The sequence below is a fragment of the Ursus arctos genome, unplaced genomic scaffold (genome assembly GCF_023065955.2).
Source record: "Ursus arctos isolate Adak ecotype North America unplaced genomic scaffold, UrsArc2.0 scaffold_2, whole genome shotgun sequence".
NCBI classification, from domain to species: domain Eukaryota; kingdom Metazoa; phylum Chordata; class Mammalia; order Carnivora; family Ursidae; genus Ursus; species Ursus arctos.
Window position 1 is genome coordinate 39,503,136 of NW_026622874.1, and position 17,619 is coordinate 39,520,754.

At 51.2% G+C, this 17,619-nt stretch overlaps 1 protein-coding gene across 1 annotated transcript; it reads right to left on the reverse strand.

Moving 5' to 3' along the window:
• Positions 1 to 1,856: 1,856 nt before the first annotated feature.
• Positions 1,857 to 9,416, reverse strand: CHI3L1 (chitinase 3 like 1). Its single transcript, XM_026480611.4, has 10 exons — positions 9,261 to 9,416; positions 8,957 to 8,986; positions 7,815 to 8,016; positions 7,246 to 7,302; positions 6,325 to 6,475; positions 5,377 to 5,501; positions 4,106 to 4,229; positions 3,447 to 3,629; positions 2,731 to 2,847; positions 1,857 to 2,499 (listed from the first exon to the last, which is right to left on the reverse strand). The coding sequence occupies exons 1-10, from the start codon at positions 9,283 to 9,285 to the stop codon at positions 2,359 to 2,361; spliced, it is 1,155 nt and encodes a 384-aa protein (XP_026336396.2). The 5' UTR covers positions 9,286 to 9,416; the 3' UTR covers positions 1,857 to 2,358.
• Positions 9,417 to 17,619: the final 8,203 nt, after the last annotated feature.

Genomic DNA, 17,619 nt, shown 5'->3' on the forward strand with positions numbered 1-17,619 from the left:
CGGGGGCGACCTCACAGATCTAACAGTTTCGTGGTGAACGAAAGGAAGAAGGCTCAAGAACGGTGGGATCCCGTCCAGGTTAAATTCCAACGCAGGCAACCCCAGGCTCTCTTCTTGCAGGGGCTCCTGTAGGTGGTGAAACCCAGTGGGAGGCAGGGGAGGTCAGGAGCGGATGTCTGGGCTGGTGGGGTTTCAGGGGGCACTACTGAGGTCTCATTTCCCTTCCTAGGGTGGGGGTAAGGTGGGGGGGGTTACACAGGTTTTTGCCAGTTAGTAATTCTTTAAATGAAACAAATCCATTTTATGCACTCTTTTAAAAGTAAATACACATGTCATTTATTAAGGCCCTCAGCCACACGCAAGCTCTCCCCCTTCCCCAGGACTGGCCACACAGGAGTGGGGCTGCCTTTCCCTGCTGGTTGTCCTCATTGCGGAGTGGCAGTGGAGGGCCTGGGGAGCCTCAGGGTCCAGCCCTGCCTGGGTGCCTGTGCCCTCTGCCAGGTGACTCAGTGTCCTGCCAGGCAGGAGGCGGGCCCCGGAGACCCGATCCCCATCCCTGGCCTGTGACTCTGCAGCTATAAGTGAATGTGACTAACTCTGCAGGACCCTGAGTCAGCCCTGCGGAGCTTGTCCCAGGCTGGGGGAAGGGTGGCTCCAGGGAGGAGGAGGGGTGGGGGTTGGCTGCCCGGGAGGGCTCGCAGCCCCTGGGGTTTTGAAGACCCTTGTGTGGTGGGGTGGGCAAGTAGCGGGGATTAGGGAATCCGGGCCCCACTGGCCCGAGATGAAATGCCAGTTTCCCTCCCGAGGCTCTGGCCAAACTCTCACTTTCTTTGCCTTTAGCAGGGCTGTGACCTTGGGATCGGGCGCATCTGCTCAGCTCCAGCTGGTTCAGATTTCAGGGTGGCCAATAGGTACTTCCTTCCCTACACCTCAAACCAGTGTCACAAACCACTAGGCCAAGTCACGGATAATCGGAACATGAGGGAATCCACACATAAATTCTCTTTGATTTTGGAGTGTGTCTCTCGACTCTGGATACAAGGCATGCCTGGGGCCCTGGGAATTCTACAGAAACCTGATAAGAGCGTTTCTACCTCATAAAGGCTGCAAGACAGGCTGGTCTTCTGAGCCCATCCCGTCTCATCTGTATTCCCATTCCACCTGCCTGCTACCTCATGTCCCCGGCCAGTCAGAGCAAAGCAGCCTTGTCTCTGCTTGGGTTGAGGGCCTAGTGTGTCCCAAGAGGACAGACAAGGGAGACAGAGGGCTGAGCCGCAGCTCTAGGACATCTGGTGTATTTCAGCCCCCCCTAATGGAAGGGGCTTCTTAAGGTCATGGGCCACCCACTGATCTCTGGGAGTCTCAGAGGAGGCCACGTCTCAAGCACCCTACGGAGACTCCAGGCCTGGGCTGAAGAGAACATGCAGGAGGACATTGGGGTCTCCTTGGAGCCCTGAATGGCCAGGGTCAGGGCTCTCTAACCTGGCCCTGGGTTGGCTCCCTACCCCTGCCAGGGCCTCAGAAGAAATGAAGGTTTGGAATGTGGCTTCTTTCCTAATACCTGCTAGCCTTCAGGAAACAGAAAAGTCTTCTTTCAACAAGGATCTATGTCAAGAGGTCTGGGCTACTTTACTATCTGGAAGGCCGTCAGCCCTCCTGGCTTAAGTCCACGGCGGATGGACCTGGGGAGGCTGGCCTCCTTTTGGGGCTCCCTGGGGCCCAACGGAGGCCAGGGTAGCCTTGCCTTCTGCACCTTCTACAAACTCCAAGCCCCCAAGGCTGAGAGAGGAATCCAGAAGAGACGAGGGAGGGGAGCCCAGGGGGTCCCAGGGGGCCACAAAGAGACTGAAGCAAGCGCCAGCACACGTGAAGCCCTGGAGCTTTACTGAGCCGCAGCCGTGGAATTAGGAGAGGGAAGCGGGAGGGGAGACGTGCTAATGTTCCCGAGCACAGGTTTCAAGTTGGGCTTTGCAGAGGCTGTAATTAGCGTGGCGGCTGCTCCATGAGAGATGCTTGGCTACTTGTGCTGGCCAAATGGTGTCCTTTGGCAAGAAGGCCTGGGAGTAAGGGAGTCCAAGATATCTCCTTGGGTGGGTCTGGGATCATTGAACATTTTCACAAATCAGCAGGGGTGTGCTGACCCCGTGTCTTACACTGTGCTGGCCCCCAGGCCTTAGCTGCCCACGGCCCCACCTCTATCTGCTGGTCCACTGGAGCTGAGCTCAGATGGCTCTTCTGTGGCCCTCCACATGGGGTCCAAGGGAGGGAGACTGAGGCTCAGTCGGGGACTCAGCAGGCGGGCGATGAGGCTCCGGGCCGGCAGGAATGCTGCTCGCCCCACTGTGTGCAGGACAGGGGCTAAGCCTTGACGAGCGCGTCCTTGATGGCACTGGTGAGAGGGAAGCGCACACCCCCGCCACAGAAGACACCCCGGAAGTCATCCAAGTCCAGAGCCCACACCATGGCACCGGCCAGCTGCCGGTTTCTCAGGTACTGCACCTGGCAGGGAAGACCCGGAGGGGGCAGAGCTGGGTTCCCCGGCTAGAGCGTGCCGGGGCGAACGTGCTGCCTGGGCCCCTGCCTAGGGAAGAGAACAGCAGGCACCCAAGACCTGAGCCACCCCACCACCACGACCCAGCACCGCCCTCAGTGCAGGGGACCTGAATCTGGCTGCTTGGAGCAGGGGCTCCCTCTCCCGTTTCATCCTGGGGGGTGGCCTGGAGAACCTACCTTGTTTTTGACGCTCTCCTTGTCGTCGTACCCCACCCACTGGTTGCCCTTGGTGGCATAGGGGACCTGCTGGCCAGTGAGTCTATGGACTGTGGCTTGGTGGAGGAAGTCACAGATCTGAGCAGAGAACAGGGCAAGGTGGCATGGAGAGCTGGGTGAGACGGTGCAGGTCACCAGGGAGATGCCAGTCCCCAAATCTCTTTCAGCCCCTTGTGTCATTCTGCTCAGGACATCTGCCCCGAGCCCCCAGACTGCAGTCCTTATGCAAATGTATGTAAACTAGGTGCAAATGTCCCAGGGATCTGGGGGTGCTGTAGCCTGAGGGCATGAAGGGGACTCTGATTTGCTTCTGGCATCTTAAACAGGGATGTGGGAAGTGATGGGCTGACATAAGAACTGGCCCAAGGTGATACAGAGCAGCAGGGGCAGGGTCCAAAAAGAACCCTCCTTTTGGCCACTGCTCTTTTCTGGGCAGGCAGGAAAACCTCAACGAGGGCCAGAGGGGTGTCTGGGAGCTTGGGGGTACAGACCAGGTATGCCTGCAGGAGACTTAGTAGCAAGAGGCCTGACCTCCCCCCTTCCTCCCCCTCAGGGTGCTAGGTTCACAGGAACATATGTTTTTATTCCCAAAGGAGCCAAAGGGGGGTGGGGTGGGAGGCTCACCTGCCTCAAGGCCTCTGGGTGTGTGGGGATTTTACCTTCTCCCTCGCTCATACCTCATAGTAGGCCAGGGTCCCCTTCTCCTTGGTGAAGCGGCCTGGTAATCCGGGCCCTGAGATCGGGGCTCCCACGCCGGTCTCGGAGGAGGCCAGAGTGAAGCTCCTCCCAAAGGTGGGGATGCCCATCACCAGCTTATTGGCCGGGGCCCCCAGCCTCAACAGGTAGCTCACGGCATAGTCCTGGGAGGGGGTGGGGGAGAGGGGAGGAGCTGTTAGCGGTGCTGGGGCTGCAGGATGGGCAAGACTGTACAGTTCCCTCTGCCGCCTGGACAGGTGGAGTTCCAGGCGCACCCAGCGTCTGGGACTCGCTTCCTCCTGAGAGCTGATAATGGCAGTCTAAAATGCATTTTGTAGTTGTGTTCTCGAAAAGATGGTCTTAGGTATAGGAAGGGATTATTACTATTGGCAGCCAATCAGGTAATCGGCTCAGGTTACACAGTAAGTGCAAGGCTGGTCTAGACCGGACTCCCGCCTCCTCCCTTCTGCAGGCATGGAGCACTCACAGACTTTGGGCCTCAGTTTCCTCATCTGTGGAGTGGGTGCCACAAGCCCTCCCTTGCAGGATTCCTCAGGGGCACGGGCTGGTGTGTGAGCGCTGGCAGGTGGCAGGTCTCCGTGGCCCCTCCCGGCCAGCCACCCTCCTTCCGGGCACTCACAGCGTTGTTGAATCTGTCAGAACTCGCGTCCTCCTGGCCTCGGAACAGGGGGCTGTGATGTCCTGTGGTCTGACGCCAGGCTCCGTGAAAGTCATAGCTCAAGAGGTTGATGAAGTCCAGGTATCTGGGGAAGAGAAGTCAGAGGGCGAGGCAGGAAATAAGAAAGGCTCTTGGCCTCACACCCATCACCCCAGCACAATGGGAGCCGGGCGGGCAGGCAACCCAGAGGCAGCCCCGTAGAGCCCTGTGAGTCACTGTCTGGGCTGCCGGGCTGCTTCCCCTGCGCCGCACCCAGGAGTGGGCTCAGAGCCCCACAGGTGCATTTAACGCAAGAAGGGAGCTCTTCTGTTATGCCCCCAGCACACAATCGGGAGCTGGCCTCTGTCTTGCCGTCCACTCTCCACGTCTGCCACCTGCCACGTTCATCTCAGTGAAAGCAGATTAAGAGTGACATCAACAGACAGCCTGGTGGGGAAAGAGCTGGACCAAAGGATGGCCTGAACCTATGATCCACTGGAGTGGGGAGGAAGGCTTACACACACACACACACACACACACACACACAGAGCCGCGTGAGAGGGACCGCACGTGCGTTGCATGACTATGAGCTTCAGATGTTTGGGGCAAATGGATGACGGTCACCTAGTTCCCACCTCCTAAGTGATCAATTTAAACACTGACTCTACACCGCCCCAAGATCATAAAGAAGATTCTGGAAAGTCATAGTGAAGAGCCTTTGTTCTTTACTCCCGGGTTTCCTAAGATCCATGTCTTTGATTCCACTGAGACATCAGCCCGCGGGGCTGTGAACTGCTCATCCTCACGCGCAGAAAGGGGCAGGGTGAGGAAGAGGAGGGGTGGACAGGGGAGGGGTGGCCTGTGTGTGTGTCTGCACCCCGAGGCATCTAGCAATGCAAAGTGTACTGCTGCTGCGCTGTGTCTCCAGTGACTGGAGCTGGGGGTGGGGGGTGCCCGGAACGGAGATAACGCCCCATGGCGGCTGGCCGGTTTCTATGTCATTTCCTACCTCCTTTTCCACAAATGCATTCATAGAAACTCTCTCTACTGGTTAGCACAATTCCCGATGTGAAAAACGGACGCACAGGGATTACGGTGCCCCATTTGACAGATGGGGAGACTGAGGCATGGAGAGCAGAAGTGACTTGCTCAAGGCGACACATGAAGTTTTTGGAAGAACGGGGACTAGAAATCCAGTCTTCTGATTCTGCGTGGAGCGCTGGGCCGGGGGTGGGGGGCGGCGGGAGACTCACTGGGCTATCTGGGCGACGTCGTAGCCACTGTCGATGGTCACCTTGCCCGCGGACACTGCCGCGCTGAGTAGCAGTTGCTGTCTCGTTCCCTCCTGGGCTTCCCTCGCAAACTCAGCCTTCATTTCCTTGGTTGGGAGAGAGGCAGGTGAGTGACAGAGGCTCTGGCAGCGTCAGAGGGAGCCTTGTGAGAGAGGTCAAGGTCTCCGAGCCTGTCATTGACCTTCCCCATCTGCGGGGACCCCCAACCTGACAGGGCTTCAGGGGAAATGCTAGAGTGGTCAGTGGTCCCACCTTGGGCTCATCCGCCCATCTTCTAAAAAACACTTTGGACCCATCACACCCCCACACTCCACACACGTCTATCAGTTGAGTAACTGCTCCCTGAACTAGAGGAACCATGAGGACAGATGTTTTTTGTTTTTTTGTTTTTCAGTCTGTGTTTTGTTCCTGCTGGTACATGAGACCACAAAATTAAAGTGGTCTTTCAGTTTATATTTAGTGGTCTTTAAGATTGGAAAGATATTGGTGCTGTGGACAATTTGTCTAGACAATCACTCTGCCCCTGGGGTCATGGAGATGCTCGGGCTGCCCTCATCGGATGTGGCCAAGTGTCCCCAAGGCAGTGCAAGCTGAGGAGTGGCAGCATCAGTTTGGGACCAAACAGTGGATAACAATTCTCCCCCACGAGGTGGGCGCTCCGCTTAGTGACCTTCTGACGACCCCAGCGCACCGCCCACCATGGTCACAAGATGTCTTCCTTATTGTGTCAGATCTCAGGGCACAGGCCAGGTTGTCTTTCGCCGGTCCGGGTCCCCGGACCCTGCGGCCAGGAGGCCTCGGGCCCCTCTCTGCCTGCGCTCAGGGGGCCAGCCGCTGAAGACAGCTCCTGCCCACACCGCCCCCTGGTGACAGCCCACCTTGGCCCTGCTCTCCCCGCCCAGACAGCACCTTGACCAGCTTGGTGAAATAGCGCCTGTCTCTCCGTCCAGGGTAAAGCCAGGCCAAGTCGAGCCCGTCGAAGCCGTGGGTTCGCAGAAATGGCGGCACCGACTTGATGAAAGTCCTGCGGGTCCTGGCCTTGGAGGCGATTTTGGAAAATCTAGGGCCCGAATCACCCCAGTAGAGTGCTCAGTGCTGATATGCCGGCGGCCTCGGGCATCTCACGGGGCTTCTGAGGGCTGTGAAGCCGGAGCCTGAACCCCCGAGCTCCAGAAAGGCATGGCTGGGATGGGGCCCACCTCTAGGCATCTCAGACAGAGCTCTGGAGCGGCCAGTCCGGGCTCCAGACCCCGCTCTGACGCCTACTAGCCAAGCCGCCTTGGAAAGACCATAATCTGCATCTCCGTTTCCTAGTCGGTGAAGTGGGGATAATTACCATGTCTCACAGTGCTGTTGTGGGGATCCCCTGTGATCGTGGATGCACGGGGTGCCTGATGCCGAGCGATCACTCAGTAAGAGGCAGCTGTTAGGGCCATGTCTTGCCCCCTTTTTCAGCCCTGCTCCAACCCTACCCACTCCAGGGAGTCCCCAAGCTCTCCACACTCCCCAATTTTCCATTCCTTCCACCTCTCTCCTTCCAGCCCTAAGGGCAGTATCTACCAGAAGTTCGGTGTTTTCAGGTCTAAGAGGCGGTAAATGGAGCACTGTCAGGGAGTCAGAAGATCACTGGCGATGTGCTGTGTGACCCTTGGTAAGGCCCTCGCCCTGTCTGGGCTCTGGTTTTTTCTCTGTACATGGGGTGGGCCCCTGACAACCATCTAGGCCCCCGGGCCTGATGGGTCTGCAGCCCCTGTGGCTCTCTGTAGTGGGTAAGGGAGACCTATGCCTCCTCCCCCCCCATTCCATCATCCTCTGGGGACTGGGTCCTACCTTTGAGAACCAAAGTTCCATCCTCCAACAGATAGGAGGGTCGTCAGGTTGGAGTTCCTGTGGGGCACAGGGAGGCAGGAGGGCGGGGGTGGAGTGAAACTGATGTAACATGGGCCGGTCCCATGGGTGGGAGGCTGCTGCACGCTTCCAGGGTTGGGCGGGAGGTCCTTCCAACCCCGAGATTCAGGGTTCTGGGAGGCATAGCCTTTGCGGAAGTTACTCTGAGGTCTGCTGCCCATTTTTATTTCCCCTGAGTGCGGAAGCCAGGATATGGCAAAGTAGGGTCATGAGTACTGTCTATGTTCCCTGGAGAGGTACCCCCAGTAGGAGAGAGGGCTCCCCTTCCCCAGGGGTGCTCGGCTCGCCTTGTTCTACAGCCTGTCTCTGCCATCACCAGGTAGGGCCCAGCACGTGCCCTCATCACCTGCTCCCACCAAAGCCCAGGCCCTCCAATTCCCCAGCCAGGGTCCCGGGGGCTGTCCCGCAGCCTCCCGAGCAGACGGACCCTGCCCTGGGACCAGCCAGTCTAGCCCTGCATCCCCTCCTGTCCGGGCAGCCTGGGGCCCAACCTGTTCTTGAGCGTGTTCAGCGTTTTATAGAGGGTGACATCGTTCCACTCCCAGGTGTCGATCTCGTTGCTGCTTATGTTGGCGAAGCTGTAGATGACGTGGGTGCAGAGGAAGGGGTCGATGGCGTCCGGGAGGCAGCTCCCCAAACTGTCCCGGTACTGGGCCCAGTTGGTGTAGTAGCAGACCAGTTTGGACGCAGAGCCTGGAGAAGAAGTCTGGGGTGGTGCCTGGGCCAGGATGGAGCCAGGGGGCCTCAGGCTGAGCCCTGCCCTGAGCACCGTTGGGGTACTGGGGGCTGGTGCCGAGATGTGAGCCAAGTTAGAACTCTCAGCGCGAGGGGCTGGCTCGGTTTCCTCTGCCTCTGATGAAAATAAGGCCTATTCTGAAAATGCTTTGAACAAATTAAATGCAGTGGATGAATATCCTGCAGACTAAGGACAGGGCACTGTGTGCGGTGAGCTTGGGGGCTGGTGAACAAAGGTAAAATGGGACTTGGTGCAAGTAAAGAGGCTTCCTGGAGGCGGTGGCTTGGAAGGAGAGGAGGGACCCAGCCCCAAACAGCCAGTGTCAGAAGACCTTGGCCTTCAGAGGGGAGCCTTGGGGAACCTGCAGGGGGTCGTCGATCTGGGGTGCTCTGCTTCTTCTCTGCCTCCCTGCGGCAGTGTCCCTAACTTGTAACCCACCCAGAGTGGTGGTCCCCAGTCCCCCTCAGCCCCTCCCCCAAGCTGGGGCATGATTCCAACGGACCAGGAAGCTCTTCCTCTCCTCATTCCAAGTCCTCCTCCTGCAGAGTGAGCCTCTTCCTCCCTCCCGGTTACGGTTATGGAGGAAGAACAGCGGGCATCTCTCGCCCATGCTGCCCCTGGGCCCGTCCGTGGTGCCCACCAGGGCACGAGCCCAGGCCTCCAGCGGACCAGAGCCTTTGAATGGCTTTTATTTTGAAAAATATCAAATATACAGAAAAATAGAGGACAGTGTAATAAACATCCCTACGCATATCACCTTGGTTTAACAAACGTTAGTATTTCTGAGCCATTTGAATCACAGAAGAAACTGCAAAGTGCTCCCCTCTGCCAAGACCTCCTCTCCATCACCCGCACCACACCCCTGTCTCCTGTGACTTGAAAGAGGGGGCTACTTACAGCTCTGGAGCAACACGAGGACCAGGAAGCCTGAAGGGAAATCCAGAGTCAGACCCCCTGCGAGGACCTCCTGCCCTCCCTTCTGCTCCACCCCCCCACCCAGGCAATCAAGGGGTTAACTCCAGTTGCCCTGCTCTGTCTCCTCCTCCTCCTCCCTCCGGTGCCTCTGTTTCCCCTCCCTCCCCAACTCTACCCACCCCACAGCAGGTAGGAGGCCAGCCTCTTTGTGCAGTGGCTCCCTGGGCTGTCTGGGCCTCTTAGCCTGAAAACCCACAACTGAGCCAGCCTTGACCGTCCCAGAGACCTGTCTGAGCCGCCCTCAGCGCCATCCTGGCTGCAGAAGAGCTGGCTGTGGTGTGGCCGGGTCCTGTGCCCTCAGCTCCCGTGTCCAGCTGCTTAGACAGGGCCTCTTCCCCGGGCCTCACGCTTCTTCTTTATACCTGTCCCCTTCCACTCCCACGGGCCCCCAAACATTCCATTTATGGGAACTGAGCTGTGTCAAGGAAGGAAATACAGGCTGGGACGCAGCCGGGGAGGAGCACTGTGGGCCACAAGACGAAGATTGAGAAACCCTGGAGAGTTTTGAAAACTTAAGCCAGGTCTCTGGGAGACACCTGCCACCCACGGGGGTGACGATCTGGTTGCTCCCGGGTGAGTGACCCAGCCTTATTCCCAGACACCTTCCTCATTGCCTTCTGCACAACCTCCCCCTCATTTTCCGGCCTGCAGTTTCCGGGCTTTTCTGGCAGCCTCTCCGTTGGCATCGCCAGCCCTCCGCCAAGGCTCTCGGCCAGGTGGAAATGGGGCACAATTGAGTTCTGTAACCCGCAGCGCCCCAAACAAGGCTGTTATTTTCTTTCTCCCCAGGCCCGCAGCATCCTGCCTGACCTGCTCCCCCCTTCAGACTTTCTCTCTCCAAGCCTGGTTCCCGTAGCCTGGCCCGAGAGTCAGGTGCAGTTCGGACAGCCTGTGAGCGGTAGCTGTGCTGGTAATTAAAGGGAAATCTGGGGAGGAATGGAAAATCCCCCCCCCCCCCCGGCTGCTCTGAGGCCCGATGCTGTTTGGCTTCCTTTTCGAAATTCCGGTTCCAGGGGGCGAGAGGGCTTCTGTCCCAAGCCTGGGGCTACAGCGAAGGACCAAGGAGTCGATTCCCGCAGCTCCAGATTTCCCCCAGGAGCAGATAATCCCAGAAGATCGAGAACCTCCATAATCTCCCTCAGGGATGCTTCTGACACCCAGACCGCACAAGGTCGCCCCCCACCCCCGCCCCCAAGTCCTTGAATGACTCCAGGGCAAGAACGGAACTTCTTAAGAAGGCGGTTCAGGCTTTGCCCTCTGTTTGGGGATACTTTCTTTGGCCAAAGATCCAAGACAACTCCATTCTTTGCAGGCTGCAAATTAATGAAGAGGCAGTGAGTGACAAGTTCCAAACTCCAAGAGCCAAGAGTGGGTCAGAGGGCTTCTTAACAAAGTCCTTTCATTTGTACCCTAATGTTAGGAAATAATCCGACATTAGCCACCGCGGTTTCACAGACCTCTCTTGGTGAGTGAGGTCTCTCCCCTTCTTCTTCTCGTCCTTCCTCTGCCTGTAAAACTGGGGCAACTCCTCAAGGGGTGGATAAAGAGTGCTTTGTCCAGAGTCACTCTGTATGTACTAAAGGGTCACTTCTTTTCCCTTTTAAGGCCACTGCCTCCTTTTGGACCCTACCGGGTAGAGAGCAATGCCAGTCGGTGACCACTTTTCCTTGTTCATTGCGCTGAGAAGTGGACTTCCTCTAATCTTTAAAAGAAGTATTACGAAGGCGTATGCAATAAAAACATTTTCATTACAGGGTGAAGTATGTTAAGAACACACTCCAATTTTCACTCTTTCTTTGTTAAAAATGATCTCGTAGGCTCAGAGTGGTACAAGCCTTGTTGTCCTGTGCCCCTCTCCAAACCAGTTTACTAACTCTGCATGTCCTATAGAAAAGTGGCATTATCACAACAAACAGCCAAGATACCCTGGGCCTGCCTCAGCAGCAATGGCTAAGGGTCCCATGGCTCAGCCCCTTCCAGTCTCATCTCATGTCCCCCTCTTCCCTACACTCCACCCATGCATGCTTTCTTTCATATCCTCATATTTGCTCTGCCCTTGCACACCACAGGGACTTTGCATATTCCATCTACTTGCCCATCAATAACTGAAGGGCCTGAAGTCTTATGCTGTTTGCAAACTAATGGGACAGCCACAGTTTCATGGATTCTGGCAGAAGACACGAGAATCCTGGCTCAGAGACAAAGGACTTGCTATTCATGGCACAGCAAGAAGCATGGATTTCATGTTTGTGTCATTTTCTGTGGTGAGAAAGCAGCTATTTTGAATTGCTGTCTGGACATTTTCTAGACTCTGCTCACACTCAGGGTCTGGACATTTAGATTAGGACCTGAGCTTAGGATTCCTGCGGCAAGTTCCTGCTTTGTTTTTCCTGATATAACTTTGAAAATAACCACTTAAGAGTTGAGCCCGTGAAAAGTCAGTGCCCTCCACCCCAACCACCTTATAAGTAAAAGGTGCTTGCTCTCTACTATTTCCTGCCTGCTCATGACCTGGGACAGAGGACTCCCCTTCTCCCTGCTGATTGCCATTTATCCTTTTATTCTCGCTTCTGGGATTTGTAAGTAAAGAATCTTCTGACTTGACTTCCCTTGTGTAACTGTATTCAAACCACGCCTTCAGTCAAAAGAACCCCAGCGTTTTCACTTCCCCCAAAAAGGGAGCTCTGATGTCAAAGGTGCCACCGGCCCACCTCATATGAGTGGCTTGTGCCTCTTCACTCAGCAGGCCATCATCTGCATTTTCTTCATTTAACACACCAGCTATGGGCCCCCATCACACTTCCCTTGGCCCCATGTTCCGGCGGGGGGGGGGGGGTCACATTGGAGCAGCCCAGGTGCCTGCAACGCCTTGTACCACAGCAGAGGGGTTTAAGAACCCAAATCTTTTACAATGCACAGTAAGCCTGCCTCTCCTTGGACCTGCGGGGAGAAGTTATCTTTATTATACTGGACAGCCATCGAAGCTGCCTTTGGCTCCAGGGGAAAACACCGTTTCTATCGTCTAAGGCTGTTTGCTATACAAACATCATCAAAAAGGTAGCCTGGAACAAAGACAGCCTGTTCCTCTCTTCATAGGATGGACAGAAACGTGAGAGACCCATGGGGAGTTGTCTCCCAGGACTGTCCCTCTGTGGTCACTTTACTCCTATTCATCCTTCAGATTGCAGCTCGGCAAGCACCTGCCCAAAAGGCAGACTCCTTGGCAAGGGAAACCCTCCTAGTGGGGCTGTCAGAGGACCTTGTACCCCTTTTCCTACTACCCGATGGGGTTATAATTCTACATCTTGCGTGTGGATGTCTTATTAATGTCTGCCTCCCTCACTAGGCTATACACTCAGTAAAGGCAAGGACTGGGCCAATTCTTTTGAAGTTTGTTTTTATAATTTTTTAAAGTTCAAGTACAATTAACATACAATGTTATATTAGTTTCAGATGCACAATATATGATTCGACCACTCTATGTGTTGCTCAGTGCTCATCATGGTAAACATACTCTTAATCCCCTTCACCTGTTTCATCCATCCCCCTGCCCACCTCCCCTCTGGTAACCACCAGTTTGTTCTCTGTATTTAAGAGTCTGTTTTTTTGTTTGTCTTTTATTTGTTTGTTTGTTTTCTTAAATTCCATATATTAGTGAAATCATATGGTATTTGTCTTTCTCTGACTTATTTCACTTTGCATTATACCCTCTAGATCCATCACATCATTGCAAATGGCAAGATTTTCTTTTTATGGCTGAGTAATATTCCATTGCATACGTATTTATATATATATCACATCTTCTTTATCCATTCATCTGTGGATGGACACTTGGGCTGCTTCCATATCTTGGCTATTGTAAATAATGCTGCAATAAATATAGGGGTACATGCATCTTTTGGAATTAATGTTTTCATTTTCTTTTTTTTTTAAAGATTTTATTTATTTATTCGACAGAGATAGAGACAGCCAGCGAGAGAGGGAACACAAGCAGGGGGAGTGGGAGAGGAAGAAGCAGGCTCATAGAGGAGGAGCCTGATGTGGGGCTCGATCCCATAACGCCGGGATCACGCCCTGAGCCAAAGGCAGACGCTTAACAGCTGTGCCACCCAGGCGCCCCTAATGTTTTCATTTTCTTTAGATAAATACCCAGTCGTGGAATTACTACATCATATAGTAATTCTATTTTTAATTTTTTGAGGCACCTCCATTCTGTTCCCCAGAGTGGCTGCACCAGTTTGCATTCCCACCAACAGTGCAAGAGGGTTCCCCTTTCTCCACATCCTTGCCGATACCTTTTGTTTCTTATGTTGTTGATTTTAGCCATCTTGACTGGTGTGAGTTGATATCTCACTGTGGTTTTGATTTGCATTTCCCTGATGATGAGTGATGATGAACATCTTTTCATATGTCTGTTGGCCATCTGTACGTTTCCTTTGGAGAAATGTCTGTTTATGACTTCTGCCCATTTTTAGTTGGATTACTTGTTTTTTGGTGTTGTACCAATTCTTTGTATATTTTGGTGTTGTACCAATTCTTTGTATATTTTGAATATTAACAGGATTGGGTCAATTTTATTCACTGTTGTATCCATCTCCAGTGACTGACATGGAGTAGATGCTTAGAAAGTACTCGCTGAATGACTGGATAAATGAATGATGAGTGATCTCAAGAGGGTCCATAACTCCAAACTCTTCTTTTTGAGTTTGGAACCTGATGTTCATGAAATTCATCTCATTCAATAGTTCTTGTCACTCTGAATAAGCCCCCATGCTACCCTGGTCATCCATGCCCTCATTCAACCAATGCTTACTGAGCCCTCACAGGTGCCTTGCACTATAGGAGAGGGAAGAGATGGAAAGAAGAGTGAGAACAGAGTTAGCCCCTGTCCTCTTGAAGTATATGGTCTGTCAGAGAAGATGGACATTAAACAAAGAATCACATAATGAGTTATTTATTAGAATTGTGAGAAGTTTACCAAAATAATTCTGAGGGTTGGGAGACCTTATAAGTGGTATGGATGGTCAGGGAAAGCTTCCATAGGAAATGATGTGTAAACTGAGGTGGGAGGGAAGGGAAGGTACTGGTCTGGCCAAAGAGCATGTGCGGCAGAAGAAACAGAAACAGCCTGGGGTAGGAAGAGGCTGCCATGTTCCAGGAACTGAAGGATCTCAAGAGTGGTTGAGGCAGGGAGGGGAATGTGGGAGGCACGGTTGAGGCTGGGTCAGGAGCAGGAATGTGGACTGAACCACCTCTCCCAGGACAAGTTCCTGGACCCCTGGGGTGGTCTCTTGGGCATAACTGTTTCGAGGATCCCTTTCTTTGGCAACAAAGAGATATGGTGTTAACTTCCCATGAAATATTTAAAAGGGATGTCCCCTTTTTATAGGCAAGTCTTTTCCTCCAGGTGTGAACTTCTGCCAGGCAGGCAGGAGTTCAAGTTCATTTCTAAATCCTCAGCTCCATAGTGTTGCCGTTGGCACATAGTCTGGGCTATCAAAGACCCAGAGACAGAAACATTTAGACAAGAAAACAATTACTTGGGAAAAGGGAAAAGGAGTCAGACTTTAGGAAGAAAGATTAGCTCGTCAAATATAAAACCCAAGAATTTAAAGGGAAAAACAAGATGACCAAGGCTACCATATTCATGGTGGACATCAGACTCTTTCTTATACGTGCATCATATTTATGACCTATCTTCATTTGTTAGCCTGGTCAAAACCAGGGATAAAACTGTTCTTGTCAGAGAGTCCATATGTGTGACAACCAGTCAGGGCGTATTCTTCTGGAACGGTCAGGAAACCTGTTGTTTTTGGTTTTTCTCCTGATGCACAGTGTCCGCCGCCCCCTCCCCCCCACCTCCTGTGCTGGTTGGTCATGAATGGAGCAAGGTCAGGTTTTGCTTCTACAGGTTTTCTTTCCTTGTGGGCAAGTTCTTGCCATTGAGAAAACTTTAAGTTGCTTAACAATTTTCTGACTCAACGTCATTAAATGAATATTTTGTTTTATTTGATGAAAATTTATTTCCATACCCATATTAAGAGGCATTGATTAAAATACATAGACACTTTGTTTTTAAAGATTTTATTTATTTATTTGATGGAGAGAGAGAGAGTGTGTGCGCAGGGGGAGCAGCAGAGGGAGAGGGAGAAGTAGGCTCCTGCTGAGCAAGGAGCTGGACATGGATCTCAATCTCTGGAACTCGAGATCGTGACCTGAGCGGAAGGCAGACACCTAACCTACTGAGCCACCAGGCACCCCGACACTTCATTTTTGAATGACTAACAAAACCAGAGCCCTGTGATAATGATGGTGAACTTCTGTCTGGAGGCTTCGTAAAGCTCCTCGGGTTGTAAATTGCTTTTACATATCAGAAGAATTTTTACCATCTTTTTTTGAAAGTTTTTATTTATTTGTTTGTTCATTTATTTATATATTTGAGAGAAAGCATGAGAGCGACAAGTTGGGGATGGGGGAGGGACAAGCAGACTCTGTGCTGAGCACAGAACCTGGCACAGGGCTCTATCCCACAACCCGGAGATCATGATGTGAGCCGAAATCAAGAGCCAGATGCTCAACTGACTGAGCCACCCAGGAGCCCCTTTACCATCTTTATCAGCATGATTTTCTCTAAGATTCCCACATTTGTTAATCGTTCTGGCCTGCAAGGAAGTGAAATTTTTTTATTACCAGTAATGCTGGAATTTCTTAAGTCATAAGCAGTGTTGCAGAGAAGTTTCTTCATCATAGATGTCGTTCCCACATGTGAACTGTAGTCTTTGTTTTTTAATAACAATATCAGTAGAATTTTTGGCATAGTCAATATCCAACTATATTCTGGCAAGAAAAAGGACAGATTCTTGTTGAGCCTATGTATACATTCCCTCTAGAGGCAGATAAACCATAGCAATTTGGTTGCCTATTTCCCCCCTCAAACTTATGAAATAGGAAATTTGGTCACAAAAAGTAAAGTAACTCAGTAAACTCACTTTCCATAGTATTTAACCTTTATTATTGGTTTGTGGAGAGGCCAATCGGTATACATCATTATTCTATAAACTATTTTTTTCACTGTCCTGATGGTGTATTAGCTCATAGTCTATATTAAGTCTCTCATGGAATTTTTTTCTTTTGTAATTTGAAAGTTCAATTGGGACAAAATGACACTGAGAGTGCTTGAATGGGCTGTGAGTATAAAACTACTATAAAACTAAACACTATAAAACTATATATATAACTATATATATAAAACTATATATATATATAACTATATATATAAACTATATATATAAAACTATAAAACTAAACACTGGATTTGAAGATACAAAGTTTTTAACATGTAAAATTGTTCATTAATATTTTTTAGATTGATTACATGTTGAAATGTTAATATTGTAGATATACTGGGTTAAATAAAATATATTATTACAATTTTTTTTAAAGTGCTTCATTCTAGTTGGTATAGGTGTAATCTGTTGAGGGTAAGAAATCAATGGAACAGGGGCGCCTGGGTGGCACAGCGGTTAAGCGTCTGCCTTCGGCTCAGGGCGTGATCCCGGCGTTATGGGATCGAGCCCCACATCAGGCTCCTCCGCTTATGAGCCTGCTTCTTCCTCTCCCACTCCCCCTGCTTGTGTTCCCTTTCTCGCTGGCTGTCTCTATCTCTGTCGAATAAATAAATAAAAATCTTAAAAAAAAAAAACGAGATTATAACTTTCATTCTAAAAAAAAAAAATCAATGGAACAGAAAGGTTTTTTTTTTTCTTATGTCGGTTAATGTAAATATTAATCATAATGAAATCAGTTCATTTAGTTCCAGGTAGCTGATTTTTATTTTGCTGCTCTTGGGTTAGGTAGCCTACTTCTTCAAAGTTGTATGGTTTTCAATTGTTTGCATATGCAAACACTCACCTGTGCTGTTCAAGTGGGAAAGCAGCCACAGATAACAGTAACCCAATGAGCATGACTGTGTTTTAATAAAACTTTATTTACAAAGAGAGACAGCTAGTTGGATTTGTCTTGAAGGCCACAGTTTGCTGAACTGTGCTCGAATTTAGACCAAAACCACTCCACAGATTCTGACTTGATCACGTAATTCAGTCTGCCAGGTCCATAGTAAAGATGTCAGCTTACACAGGGAAACTTGTACCTATGGGTGTATGTCCTGTGGTATCAAAAGTCAACAATTCAGTTCTTTATTGATGCCCTTTTGTTATTTCTTCCAGAGGACTCAATTCCTGATCTTGAGCTTGTAGCAGGGGCCTTTAGTAGACACAGGGAAAAACGAAATATCATCTGTAATTATAAGATTAATTAATTATCATCTGTAATAATGAGATTAAACGGTTCTGGTTGATCAACAAGAACCAAGGAGCTTGGAGTCTTTTATAAAGGTATAATATGCAATCAATTTGTGAGACTGAGGACATTAGGGAATCTCCAGGGCCTTTATTTTATGCCATAAAATAAGAATGTTGCCAATTGACAAGGATAATTAAACCTAGGAACAAAATTTAAAGTCAATGACTGTGTTGACGATTATTGTGTCAGTCTCTGTCCATGAAGATCAGAATGTTTCTTTTCAA